Source organism: Prosopis cineraria, unplaced genomic scaffold, assembly GCF_029017545.1.
Source record: "Prosopis cineraria cultivar Desert tree isolate PC_DT_omini unplaced genomic scaffold, ASM2901754v1 PC1173, whole genome shotgun sequence".
Classification (NCBI taxonomy): Eukaryota; Viridiplantae; Streptophyta; class Magnoliopsida; order Fabales; family Fabaceae; genus Prosopis; species Prosopis cineraria.
In genome coordinates, this window is record NW_026556498.1 from 3,977 (window position 1) to 18,378 (window position 14,402).

The window sequence follows — 14,402 nt, forward strand, 5'->3', positions numbered from 1 at the left end:
TTTTATATTATTTTAAATTTTTCACATTGTTTAAAATATTTTTAATATATTATATTTGTATAATAAAAATTATAAATCATCATAACTTAATGTCCTTTATGGTTATGGTATATACAAAAGCACAAATTATCATCAACCCAAATAACTTTCAGTTTATTAATTAATTTAAAAAAATGTATTTAAACAACACAAATTTCGTCATAATAACTGACTTTTATTTTACTAACTTTTATCAAATAAACTTTCAGCAAATGAACTTTTGGCAAACTAATATACACTTAAATGTATATCTATAAGATCAATTGCCTTACTATTGTTGCTGATGGTCATAGTCATAACTAAACCACACTTGAAAATACTATGTAGTAGCTCTTCAAAGGACTTCTTTTATTTGAGCCTCAATAAATGTGTCATAGTATGTGTCCTCATAGTACTATATGCAAAAACAACAAAACAAATTAAAGTCATATTAATTAATAAAAAATATAACGATGAGAAGATTGATGACATATATACATTGTTTAAAGAGTCCCAACAGGAATGTGTTGAATTATGTCTTTCATGTATTTCATGGCAGTATACCCACAATTCATGGCTTTGTCTGGTTGTTCTAGGCACTATAATCCCATAATGAACAAAAAATCTGGTCAGTTAATGATATGACATGACCTTGTAACTGTTAACATAATTAATGATAAATACATGTGTCTTGATAATTGTTATGATGTCACTGTATTAAAGTGATCGCTACCCCTTATTAATTGTTAGAATTGCTGATTGATCAACCTTAATGCTGTACATGACAATGGGTTTAATGTGTAATAGAAAACTTGATATGAGAAATATTCATATAAAATATTATCGAGATTTCCAAAACTTAGTCAGCTTATTAATTAATCATCTTCACTATATGCGGCCAATTGCCGAGATTGCCACAACAAACAGGGTCAAGGTACCATACTTTCTCAATAGTTGGATTGATCATAAATAACATCCATTGTCCCCTATGGCAATGAGTATAATTAGGAAGTATATAGCAATAATAATTAAATTTAAAAAAAAAGTGATTTTTGGAAAAACATTCACATAGAGGAGTTCTATTCAACTTAAATTCAAAAACTAAAATTTGACCCAAAAAAAATTCTGTGGCACGCCAGCATAAAAGTAAGCAATCCCAAACTTAATGTTTCTTTTCACCAAATTCAACATTAAACTAAGGACAATTTCATAACAAAATTCACATACAGCAATTCCAATCAAAATTAAATTCAAACACATTTAACAATTTAAGAACAAATATCGCAGAAGCTTGGAACAAAAATGCCACAACAATTTCATAGTAATAGAAAGGCTACAGAGTAACCATTTCATCTACATTCAGTCACTCATTAATCTAAATTGAAATAAAATCCTCCTAATCTTTTATATATAATTTTTTTCATTTTTTTAAAAAGCTTACCTTTGTCGACAAGCAAAACACACAGCCAAAAATGAGGAAGAGATGGGATAGAAACGAAGTAGTGGAGGAACTGTGGTGGAATGACAGCCAATGGAGAAAGAGCGGAGAGCACACTAGCGAGCAAACGACATTGAAGAAACAACTAAAACCCATTGTCAAAACACACGCAAGACGAGTCACAATGAGAGAACCACCACCAATGCAAACGGTGGCCACAACAATGACCGACCCATGGCCCTTTTTTGGTGGAGGAAGGCAAGGAATGGCCGAAAATAGTGGTTTGGGAGTTTCAAGCAAGGTGAGTCTTTGGTTTTTTTTTTTTTTTTTTGAGCTGAATGTTTTAGATTTAGGTTAGGAGAGGGAGCCGAGAGGTTTTTTAAAATCAAATACTAAGCGATTCCTTTAACAGAACCGTTAAAATGGTTCTGCAAATGAAACTACTTGGTAAAATACTAAATGGTTCGCTACCCAAAACCGTTTGATATTACATTGGGGTCAGAGCTCGTGAAAATAAGACAAATATTAAATGGTTATGTATTTATTTTATTATAAAATCGTTTTTTGTATTACCGTTTAATAATAATTTTTTAAATTCTTGCCTGTGTTTATAAAATGTTTTTACATCTACTCATTTAATAAATGGCATTATATAAATTGTTTTTATTTAATTTTTTTATAGCAGTGTTAAATAGCTTGCCATGCATGATTACAAGAGCAGATTCCCATAAAGATTCATTGTTCCTGGCATTATGGGTCAAAAAACCTTGGACATAAATAGACATGTAATGGATTCTTCATAACCACGGCAAATTCTTGTTTCTCAGACAAATCAACATTATCAGTTGCAGCCTTCTACTTAAAATTCCAAACCAGATTCGCCACGAAGACAAAGTACTCCAGATGAAGCATTGCCAAATTATATCCTGGACACTTTCTTCTCCCTACCCCAAATGGCATCATTTTAATCTCTTTCCTTCCTGCAATATCAAATGCTTCGCCTCCATTTTTCTCTCACTCCTCAAGAACCATACCTCTCTAGATTAAACTCCATGGGATCTTCCCATACCTCTGTATCCAACCCAATCTGCACCACCATGAAGTTTATAGTCCCATTCTTAGGCACCAGATAGTTATTAAAAACCACTTCCTCTGATACTGCATGTGGCAACACAAAATGTCCAGGTGAATGACACCTTAGTCCCTCCAAAATATGGCAATCTGATCAAATCATCCTCTTTAACTTTTGTTTCATCTCTCTCACCCACCACATCCCTTATCTCCTCTGCAAGCTTTTGCTGGTTTTTGGGTACTTCACCAAATTTGCCAAGATCTATTGTGATGCTGTTGCTGTTGTATCACTTCCTGCAATCAATATTTCAGAACATATTGAAATGAGTTCATCTTCATTAAGCTTTCGTTTCTCCTCTGGCATTTGCAAATCGCGTATCCACGTATGAAACTATATATTCATCTTTTTTGTCATTGTCCTCCTTAGCTTTGTTCAACTTTTCTTCTTTTGCTATCTTTCTCGCTCTTTTTAGTGGAATCAACACATTCTCCTGTTCCTTTCGAATTCGGTGCAGTTCTTCCCAACGCTTGCGAAAAAAAGTACGAGAGAGACTCGGCCAGAAATTAAGCTTATTGGACTCGTGCAAGTTCGACGTTAAACGATGTTGAATATGTTCTATCTCCATAAGATGCTTGTCGTCTGATTCTTCACCGATGCACATGGACACCTGCAAACAGATCATAGCACGTCGAAGATGGTCAATGACTGTGATGGATTTGCTTGATAATTCTGAGTCAGATTTGAGGCGATTCAGAAGTGTGTTCAAAACCCAACTACGAGTACCCGAGAAGGATTTGATTCGGGTCAGATTAAGCAGCCTGTGAGAGAGGTTGCCACGGAGTAGGTGCCATGTGGGGCCGTAGAAACCAGAGCTGATGTTATGCTAGTTACTATTGAAGATCTTGCTGGTGGCCAGGACTTGGGGCGGTCAGAGAAGATGGCACCGTTTTGAATGAGAGCTTGGTGGGTGAGAGATCGATCAGCTATGAATACAGTAGAACAAGGAACCAAATGGGAAAGTGACGATGGAACCATATCTGGTATGAAAATTTTGAAAATGGGTTCGAGTTCTGAGAATGGTTTGCGCAGAAAGAGAAGAGAACCGATGATGGGAAGACAAGGAGGGGAGTAATTAGAGGGGAAGAGAAAAGCGAGGAAAAGTTTTATGAGAAGGCAGAGATAGAGAGATAATGAGGATGAGCCAAAACTCCATAATCGAGAAGTGAGAGAAGCTTGTGAAAATGAGGGAAAATATAGGACCTGAAACAAGGTGGTGGATTTGAAGCTCGATGATTTCCAGACAACGTTGGCACACTGCCAACTAATGATCTGAAATGTTGGTGTCTTTGTTTCTCTGAATTCTTTTTCGTTCAAATCTGAGATGCTTCGTTTGCTAAAAGGATAATGAATTCTGTGTTATGGTATTGGTATCGGACTATCTCCATTTCAAAGGAAGTTATGGCGGCAAATGTCGTTGTCAGTTGGGTCAAAGCATGTAAATATTTTTAATTTATTAAATTTTTATTTTATTTGCTTTCTTTTTTTAATAAAAAATTAAGATAAATATTATTTTATCGAATAAGTTTATGGATCTCATATCTAGTAATAGCGAACAAAAATTAGAATAAATTTGTCAACATGTTTTAAAAAATGATTTTAAATTTTAACTTAAAAATTAAGAAAAGGAGTAAGGTTTTTTGTTGATTAGAGGCTGATGCCACATTTGCTAGCATTAATTGTTTGAAAGGCATATTATCTGCGACTAAAACAAGTCATCAGAAAATTACAAGCAGAGAATAATATTATAGTTCTGTGTATCACGGGGTGCCACCAAGAACGTTGACAAGATTTTATTTAAGCCTAAGTAAGAAGCTAGAAACAACCATCTTAATTCTCATCAATTTTATGGTAACTAGATACCGAACTGTATAAATTTATTTAATAGTAAACACTAAACAAGCCCTTGATAAGTAAAATGCCCCAAGTATCTTCCCCAGCAGTGGGGCCAAGTTTCTCGTGAATTAATATTCCTTGTCCAGGTTTAAAACCTTGGAGATGCATGAACTTGCAATGGGTTCTTCATTACCACAGTGAACTCTTGTTTCTCAGATAAATCAACATCACCATCATCTGAAACCTTCCACTCAACATTCCAAACCAGATTGGCTACAAAGTACTCCAAATGAAACGTTGCCAGATTATAAGCTGGGCAAATTCTTCTTCCTGCTCCAAACGGCATCATCTTTATCTCTTTGCTTCCTGTAATATCAAACGCTTCATAATTATTCTTGCCGTTCAAGAATCTCTCTGGCTTGAATTCCATTGGATTCTCCCACACCTTTGGGTCCCTTCCCATCTCTGCCACCAAGAAGTTTATAGTTCCACTTTTAGGTATCAAGAAACCATTCAACACTACATCCTCTGTTACTGCATGTGGTATCACAAAATGTGTAGGTGGGTGACGCCTCAGTCCCTCCAAAATCACTGCCTTGAGATATGACAATTTGTTCAGATCATCCTCTCTCACTTGCTTCTCCTCTCTGTCACCAATCACATCTCTAATTTCCTCCACAAGCCTCTCTTGAATATATGGATACTTCACCAGATTTGCCATAATCCAATGCATTGTCGTAGCTGTTGTATCTATCCCTGCACTTAGAAACTCTGAACATATGGATACGATTTCAGATTCTTCAAGCCTACGCTTCTCCAAAGGCCACTCCAGTTCCAGCAAAGAATCAACGTAAGGCATGGCAAGTTTATCTGAGCTATGATTGTCCTCATTAGCTCTGTTCAATCTCTCTTCTATGGCTTTCTTCCTCGCCCTGATCAGTGGGATGAAAAGACTTTCCCGTTCCTTCTTAGTCTGGAACATTTCCTGCCACAGTTTGTGGAACAATATGCGAGTGATTCTCGGCCAGAAATCCAGCACCCTGAATCTGTTAAAGCTCATAACCACGCGTCGTTGAACATCCTCGATTTCTTTCATTTGCTTCTCGTCTAACTTCTGGCCGAAGCACATGAACGCCAACAAGCAGAACATAGCATATTGAAGATGGTCTATCAACTTGATAGGATTGCCTGATTCAGAATCAGATTTGAGCCGATTGATAAGAATGTCCACAACCCATTTACGGGAACCAGAGAAGGATTTAATCCGGGTCGGGTGAAGCATTTCGGAGGTGAGGTTGCGGCGGAGAGCCCGCCATGTGGGGCCATAGAAGGCAGAGTTAATGTCATGCTGGTCGCAACTGAAGACCTTACTGGCAAAAACTGCCTCAGGACGGTCGGAGAAAACAGCGCCGTTCTGAACAAGGGCTTGGTGGGCAATAGACTGGTCAGCTACATATATAAGTGGACGGGACGCAACAGGAAGAGTGAAGATGGGACCGTATTTGGAACGAAGATCTCGGAGTACAGATTCAATTTCTAAGATGGACCTGCGCAGAAAAAGAAGATTGGTAATGATGGGGATACGAGGAGGCCCAGGTGGTAGAGGAGTGGAGCGAGAAAAAGAAAGAATATTGCAGAAGGATCGGATTGTTATGCAGAGACAGAGAGAGACGAGGACGATGAACCAAACTTCCATGATTATGGTTATTAAGAATGAAGAAGAGGATAAATGCGTAGTTATAGTGATTAGTGATGAACATGAGTGAGAATAGTTCAGTGAGATGACGAGAATTTAAAGGGATGATCCAGAGAATTTGAACACAGATGACAGAACAATGGGAACAGGACAGCACAAGTTTGAACTTCTCGTGGCCTCCAAGATTCTTCGATTAATATATATATATATATATATATATGGTGTTCCTTCGCGGAATTTTCCCTCATGGTAAAAGGGTGGACCGTTACGAGAGAGAAAATGGCAGTTAAGGGCCTCTCTAAATACATATTCTCGTCCGCGAGCCCCTAGTTTGAGAGATAATCAGATTACACACGAGAGACAACATTTTTTGTCAAGCATGACGGAAAACGATATATGGCCTTGAATTACAAGAACTTAATTAGTCGTAAATTATAGAAAATTTACTTGTAAATTAGAGATGACAAATTTAATTCCCAAATCTAATTTGCAGGTTGTTGGCTTACAATGTCTGGTCTTTGTTGTTGTTGTTTTTTTTTTTTTTTTTTGAAATTTGGGTACCGAATTGCATTGCTATGTTAGTTTTTGTGCTTGTTTAGATACGCATTATTAATCAATTTTTTGAACCAAAGCCATGATTTTGGCAAAATACACCAAAACACAATATTTATTTTTTTTCATATTAATTTTTTATAATTAATTGTCTCAACTGAAATTCAAAAGGCCCTTCCTAATTCTTGCTTTAGTTTGGTTTACCTTTTTTTATGTTTTGTATTTGTGTTTGTATATATTTTGCTTCCATATTTTACTATCAACTTTCATATGATTTACTACTAAGTTTTCTTTTATAATTTAATTACAAGTGAATCACACATAATTTACAACTAAATTCTCAAATTTTCGGTGTAATTTTACATCCAACATATGACAAATGTAGGCTCCAAATGATTTTTTTATTGAGCTTCTGTAATTCATAAATGAAATTGCACCTAATTTACTACTAAATTTTCATAATCTACAAACGCAAATATATCAAGTATATCAAATTTAGATTACTGAGGATCTATTATTTTCATAATTTCAAATATATTGTTTATAAATTACAACTAAACATTCATAATTTACCATTATAGTATCTACATTCTGTATTGTTTTATTTTCTTTAGGGGCATTTTCATTCCAACAAAAAAGTTTTAAAAAAGACTTGATAAAATTAAATTTTGACCTAACTCAAAATCTTTTTTTTTTTATAAAAAGAACTGGGTTAGCCAACCCATAATTCGGTCTGATTTAATTGTAACCCAAAAATTAATAAAATCAGACTTGGTTTATAGGACTAGAATATTGATCCTTATAGTTCAGTATTCACTTCACTTTTTTTCCCTTATATGAGAAGTAACAATTCATTTCATTCCAATAAACTCAATTAAAATAATAAAATACTTATAATCATAAAAAATTCATAACAGTCTCTAACAAAAACAAATAAAAATATTTCAATTATAATCCAAATGATTCAAATTAAAAACTTCAAGAACAGCAACAACAACATTTAATAAACTTCGACAACATATCTAACATACATTACAACAATAATTTAATGGCAAGTTAAATTAAAATTTTATTAAATAGAAGGGCGAAATGTGAATGAAGGAAATACTACATTCAAACTATTCAAATATATTAAAAATAATTAAAATTATATTAAAATAGTTTTATAGGATCAAATAGGACTAAATGGTTTGAGAGCTTGGTTTTCTATCCAGTCCAACTTGAGAAGTTATTTTGATCTTTTTGGTTTCTTTAGTCCTTTAAACTAATTTTTCTATTGGACTAGGCTGAATTGAACTTGTTCGAGTTGGATTAAGTTGGATAAGATAACCAAACTTTTACACAACTCAATTTCAACTAAAAAACCAGTTGTTATATACCCTAATTTTTTAAATTCAGCATGTAATTTTATTTCTACGTAGGGCCTTGAATGATTTTCCTTTGTTGCACTGTTGGTTAAAAATAAAATTTTTCAGTGTTTTCAATCATTAAAAATGTGTCTTCTCTTAATTTTTCTGAAGGTGGCTTGTTAATAAAGAATAGAACATCTAGAACTCACCAAATTCAAATTCAACCAACAATAATAATATAAACCAAATCCCAAGTATAGTCAAGGGGTACTTGTAGAATAGGATCACACAATTGACAAGTAAATAGAAAAATAATTAAAGTAAAGTTGTGGTGGGAACAAAAGTACGTCGTGTTATTTTATTGGAATTAATATAAATAATGTGATTAAAGTTGTGACCGAAAAAAAATGTGATTAAAGTTCAAGGGAAATGAAATGATAGTCTAAAACCAAAAAGTTCAATTTAATTTTAATTTAGAGTCAAAAGATTTTACAATTTGAGTAAGAAAACGAACCGTCCTGAGTGAGAAAAAAATGCACAATTAATGAAAGTACAAAACTCAAACATAGGCATGAAGGCCAAGAACCATTGTCTACTTATATTTAGTTATTATGGCTAAGACTTTGACATTAATTAGACCCTTGGTGATATATGAACTTGTAATTGGTTCTTCATCATCACAGGGAACGCTAGTTTCTCGGATAAACCAACGTCCCCATCATCGGAAACATTCCACTCAAAATTCCAAACCAGATTGGCTACAAAGTACTCCAAATGAAACATTGCCAGGTGATAACCTGGAAACATTCTTCACCCTGCTCCAAATGGCATCATCTTTATCTCTTTGCTACCTGTAATATCAAACCCTTCATCTCCCTTCTTCTCTGCGTTCAAGAATCTCTCTGGCTTGAATTCGACTGGATTCTCCCACACATTTGGGTCCCATCCCATCTCTGCCACCAAGAAATTCAAAATTCCGTTTTTAGGTATCGAGAAACCATTCAATGCCACATCTTCTTTCACAACATGTGGCAGAAGAAAATGTGTAGGTGGATGAAACCAAAGTCCCGCCAAAATCACAGCCTAGAGATATGGCAATTTGTTCGGATCCTTTTCTTTCACTTCCTTCTCCTCTCTATCACCAATCACATCTCTGATTGAAAATGCGTAGAAAATGTGTAGGGTGGATGACGCCTTAGTCCCCCCAAAATCACAGCCTTGACAATGTCACGTTGATCGCAGGTAAAAATCTTACACAGCGCCATTTTGAACCAGGGCCTGGTGCGCAATAAATCCATCAGCTACAAATATTAGCTGACGAGACATAATACAAGGAGTGAAACATGGGACCGTATTTGGCACCAAGTTGTCGGAGTAGGGATTCAATTTCTAAGAACGATTTGCGCAGAAAAAGAATGCCACTAATGATGGGAATACGAGGAGGACCAGGCGGTAGAGGGATGGCGCGAGAGGGAGAAGAAAGATTGAAGAGGGCTCGGATGATAAGACAGAGACAGAGAGAGACGAGGACGATAAACCAGATCTCCATGATTAAGGTTAAGAACGAAGAGGACGAATGGATAGTAACATTAGTGTCATCTCGTCATGCAGAGAAATTGAACACGGAACAAGATAATCTGACGTTGGAGGTTTCTGGTTCTGTTAAATGTTTTTGCGTTCTATCTCTGAATTTCTCTCATGGGACTGAATCGTGAATAAAGATTACACCTTTGCCGAAAGGCAACATCTTATATTTGCAAAGTACGGGGAGGAAAAAGAAAATTAGTTATACACTATTTTCATTTATAAAGAATTGTCTTCTCTGAACCCTTCTGAAGGTAGAGTCTGATCAAAGATAGAAAATCTGAAATGGGTGTTATTTATCACAGTACAATAAACAAGTATATTTACTCTTCGGAAAATAGATTTGGTACAATTTTTATTTTAAAGAAATTCAACCGTTGCTACTTCTTTCTGAATTATATTATGACGTATTAATTCATAATAAAATAACAATTGAACATGACTGCATTATGCTTTGCTAGAAAAGAAGTGATGGTGAGATTTGTTCAGTGGAATTATGTTTGTATCTCTCAAATGTCCTCGTAAAATTGTATATGTTGCTATTAGCTAAAGTCGGAAATAACAATTGGGGCTAAAACTTTGTGAAATATAGTGTTTCTCTTTGGCCCAAAAAAAAAATTCGTGAAATTTTTAAGTTACTTACTAAACTTTTGTAGCTCTTCCTTTACTATTTTTATCTCAAAAATCCAATCATAGTCAATATTTTTCTTAGCTGGGACTGAAAAAATATCTGCTCCAAATACATTTATACAGGTTGAGTTGCCAGGACACGTGATTGTGAAACATACTTGGCCTTAATTGGATCGATCCAAAATTCTTCACTTTAAGAGTAATGGAAGTCATATACCATATATAAAGCTTGACTGCTAAAATAGTAATCACTGTAATACGACACGGGTTTGAGGGTTTCAGCAAGGCTAGCAATCTTGATCATTTATTTTGTTCTGATAAAAACAATATTGCCCTGTTTCCTCTGTTCTGATAATGGAATGCAAGATAATATGATACCACTGAAACATGCTTATTCATTAATTAAAACGAACCATATAACTGTGCATAAATGTATTATTGCATTCGCGAATGAATATCTCATTTACTGAACTTAGTTTCAAAATTTAACATCAAAATAATTTGTGGTTTTATGATGCATTTTATTATTTAAGAACCTTCGGTCGAAGTTTTATGATTTTTTTAGTCTTAAACTGAAATTAAATTGATATTTTGGTCTCCAAAAAGTATAGGATCAAAAGTAGTTATTTCAAAAACTTATATACTTAATTATTATATATTAAATTTAAACAATATTAAGTTAAGAAATCAATTCAAAATTTAAATAAATTCAACAATGTGAAGTGAAAAAAATTCTCTTAGCAAAAGGAGTAAGTCCTGCTAATAACAAAGGACATTCCTCTCAAGCCCCGCTAATAACAAAGGACATTTCTCCCGAGATATAGAGTAATGGTAAAAAATTCTCGATTAAATTGCAACAATTTGTTTAAATAATGAAGGTGCTTGTCAATCGCGGCAATTTTAATTGGTAAGTGATAAAAGTTTTTATGGTAATCATAAAATCAATTTCAAACATATGTACATACCAAAACTATTTTTGAGGTAACCAAAAGGCTGTTCTACCCATCGTTACACTTCCAGATTCCCTGTTCTGATATAAAATGGCAAATAAGGGATGAACGTAACATTGCTCTCAAACTAAATTTGGAAGCTTACGTAGCAAGGAATTACTACTTTTCTCAACATGCATAATTTAACGTACATGGACAATTTCAATGTCAGTATAAAAGATGAATCTGATATTCCTCTTCCGGGTCATCTCAACAAACCAAACAATCAACCAATTTTATCTGTGTGTGGAAGTCTAAGAAGCTGGAAACAACCATAGTAATTCTCAGAAATGTTCTGGCAGGTAGATACCAAACTGAATTTGAATTTATCAAGAGTTTAGATGAGAAAGTCAGACTCACAACTTCTTAATAAGTAAAATATACACATCTATAAAACTAGCTGTACACTTACAAGCCTCATTGCTATATATACCAACTTACCGTGCTGGGGGGACAATTCTTGGAGATATGTGAACTTGTAAAGGATTCTTCATCATCACAGTGAAGGCTTGTTTCTCAGATAAATCAACAACACCGTCATTTGAAGCCTTCCACTTAAAATTCCAAACCAGATTGGCTACAAAGTACTCCAAATGAAACATGGCCAGATTATAACCAGGACAGATTCTTCTCCCAGCTCCAAACGGCATCATCTTTATCTCTTTGCTTCCTGTAATATCAAACCCTTCATCTCCATGCTTCTCTGAGTTCAAGAATCTCTCTGGCTTGAATTCCATTGGATTCTCCCACACCTTTGGGTCCCATCCCATATCTGCCACTAAGAAATTTATAGTTCCATTTTTAGGTATCAAGAAACCATTCAGTACCACATCCTCTTTCACTGCATGTGGCAGAACAAAATGTGCAGGTGGGTGACGCCTTAGTCCCTCCAAAATCACAGCCTTGAGATATGGCAATTTGTTCAGGTCATCCTCTTTCACTTCCTTCTCCTCTCTATCACCGATCACGTCTCTAATTTCCTCCGCAAGCGTCTCTGGTATATGTGGGTGCTTCACCAGATTTGCCATAATCCATTGCAGTGCCGTCGCTGTTGTATCTGTCCCTGCATTAAGAAATTCTGAACTCACAGACACGATTTCAGATTCTTCAAGCTTTCGCTTCTCCTCCGGCCACTCCAAATCCAACAGAGTATCCACATAAGGCACAACAAATTGATCTGAGCTATCAGCATCCTCTTTAGATCTGTTCAACCTGTCTTCCTTGGCTTTCTTCCTCGCTCTGATCAGTGGAATCAACACACTCTCCTGTTCCTTCCGAGTCTGGAGCAATTCCTGCCACCTCTTGCGGAACAGTATGCGAGTGATTCTCGGCCAGAAATTCAACACTCTGAATCTGCTCACGCTCAAAAGTACACGTTGTTCAACATGCTCGATATCTCTAATTTGCTTCTCATCAAGCTTTTCACCGAAGCACATGAACACCAACAAGCAGAACATAGCGTACTGAAGGTGGTCGATCACCTTAATAGAATTGCTTGATTCAGAATCAGCTTTGAGCCGGCTGACAAGCAAGTCCAAAACCCATTTACGAGAACCCGAAAAGGATTTAATCCGGGCCGGGTGAAGCATCTCGAAAGCGAGGTTGCGGCGGAGGACCCGCCAGGTGGGGCCGTAGCAGGCGGAGCTAATGTCATGTTGATCGCTGCTAAAAATCTTACTGGTGATAAGGGCCTTGGGACGGTCGGAGAACACGGCGCCGTTTTGAACCAGGGCCTGGTGGGCAATGAATCGATCAGCAACAAATATTAGTGGACGAGACCGAACACGAAGAGAGAAGATGGGACCGTATTTGGCACTAAGATTTCGCAGTAACGATTCAATTTCTAAGAATGATTTGCGCAGAAAAAGAATATTACTGATGATGGGAATACGAGAAGGACCAGGCGGCAGAGGTGTGAGGCGGGAGGGAGACGAAAGATTGAATAGGGCTCGGAAGAGAAGACAAACACAGAGAGAGACGAGGGCGATGAACCAGACTTCCATGATCGGACTAGGGTTAGAGAATGATCGTATAGTAATAACAGGTATGATTGGGAAAAGCTTTCCGAAGTGAGCGGAAATTTAAAGAATTACAGTGAGGAGACAATTGGCGTCGTCTCGCCATCCAGAGAAAATTGACTTTGAAGGTTTCTTTGTTGCGTGGCTTCCAAGATCAATTATTAAGATGTTCTTGTGCTCCTTCTCCGAATTTTGTCTCATGGGTTGAATGGTGAACAAAGATTGCACTTTTACCAAAAGTCAACTTATTTGCCAAGTATCTACTCTAAGTAAAGGGAGAATCTTGACGAGGGCCTTAAAAATAAAATTAATAGCATCTTGGGCCCATACTATTTTAAAACCCTATTGGCGATCGTCGTCGATGGATATCGACAACCCGTCAAATGTGCCAAGGGTTTAAAAGTGACTTTCAACCTTTAATTTTTTAATTTCTCAAAATAAAGAGGATCATTGAACAAACAAACACTTTAATATATATATATATATAATATAAAATTATATATATATATATATATATTATAACTTTCATTTCTAAGTATATTCATTATTATATATCTTGAATATTTTATATATATATATGAATATTCAGTTATACATATTTGATCATCACTTGTTCACACATAAAAAAAATTGTTAATTTTTTTAAACTTAATTTATTCTATCTTTCATAATTTATTCCTTCAATGTTAACAAATTATTAACATTATGTTAAATAAAAAATATATGTTATAACTTTATTTTACAAGTATTTTCATGACCTTTTGTTAATTATAACATCTTGTTGTATGTATCTGAACAATCACTTGTGTTTATTCAAACATCACTTATTCAAACAAAAAAATTATCAATTTTTTAAAACCCAATTTTATTCTCTTTATAGCATATACTTTTTCGCACACACGTACGCACACACACTAACTTTCATTTGTAAGTATATTCATTATATATCCTAAATATCTTGTTGTGTACATATAACATTCAGTTGTGTATATTTGATCATCACTTATTCATATATAAAGAAAGTTGTTAATTCTTTTAAGCTTAATTTATTCTATTTTTTATAATTTGTTCCTTCAATGTTAATAAATTATCAACATTATGTTAAATAAAAAAGTATATGTTATAAATTTATTTTACAAGTATTTTCATGGCCTTTTGTTAAT

General features: G+C 35.1%; 2 protein-coding genes and 1 pseudogene across 2 annotated transcripts; all 3 read right to left on the bottom strand.

Annotated features, from left to right (window-relative positions):
- Positions 1-2,206: 2,206 nt before the first annotated feature.
- On the bottom strand, positions 2,207-3,973 carry LOC129299479 (cytochrome P450 89A2-like; annotated as a pseudogene).
- Positions 3,974-4,260: 287 nt separating this feature from the next.
- On the bottom strand, positions 4,261-6,156 carry LOC129299483 (cytochrome P450 89A2-like). Its single transcript, XM_054937947.1, has one exon. The coding sequence runs from the start codon at positions 6,115-6,117 to the stop codon at positions 4,570-4,572; it is 1,548 nt and encodes a 515-aa protein (XP_054793922.1). The 5' UTR covers positions 6,118-6,156; the 3' UTR covers positions 4,261-4,569.
- Positions 6,157-11,502: 5,346 nt separating this feature from the next.
- LOC129299481 (cytochrome P450 89A2-like) lies at positions 11,503-13,431 on the bottom strand. Its single transcript, XM_054937946.1, has one exon. The coding sequence runs from the start codon at positions 13,222-13,224 to the stop codon at positions 11,659-11,661; it is 1,566 nt and encodes a 521-aa protein (XP_054793921.1). The 5' UTR covers positions 13,225-13,431; the 3' UTR covers positions 11,503-11,658.
- Between the last annotated feature and the right edge of the window lie 971 nt (positions 13,432-14,402).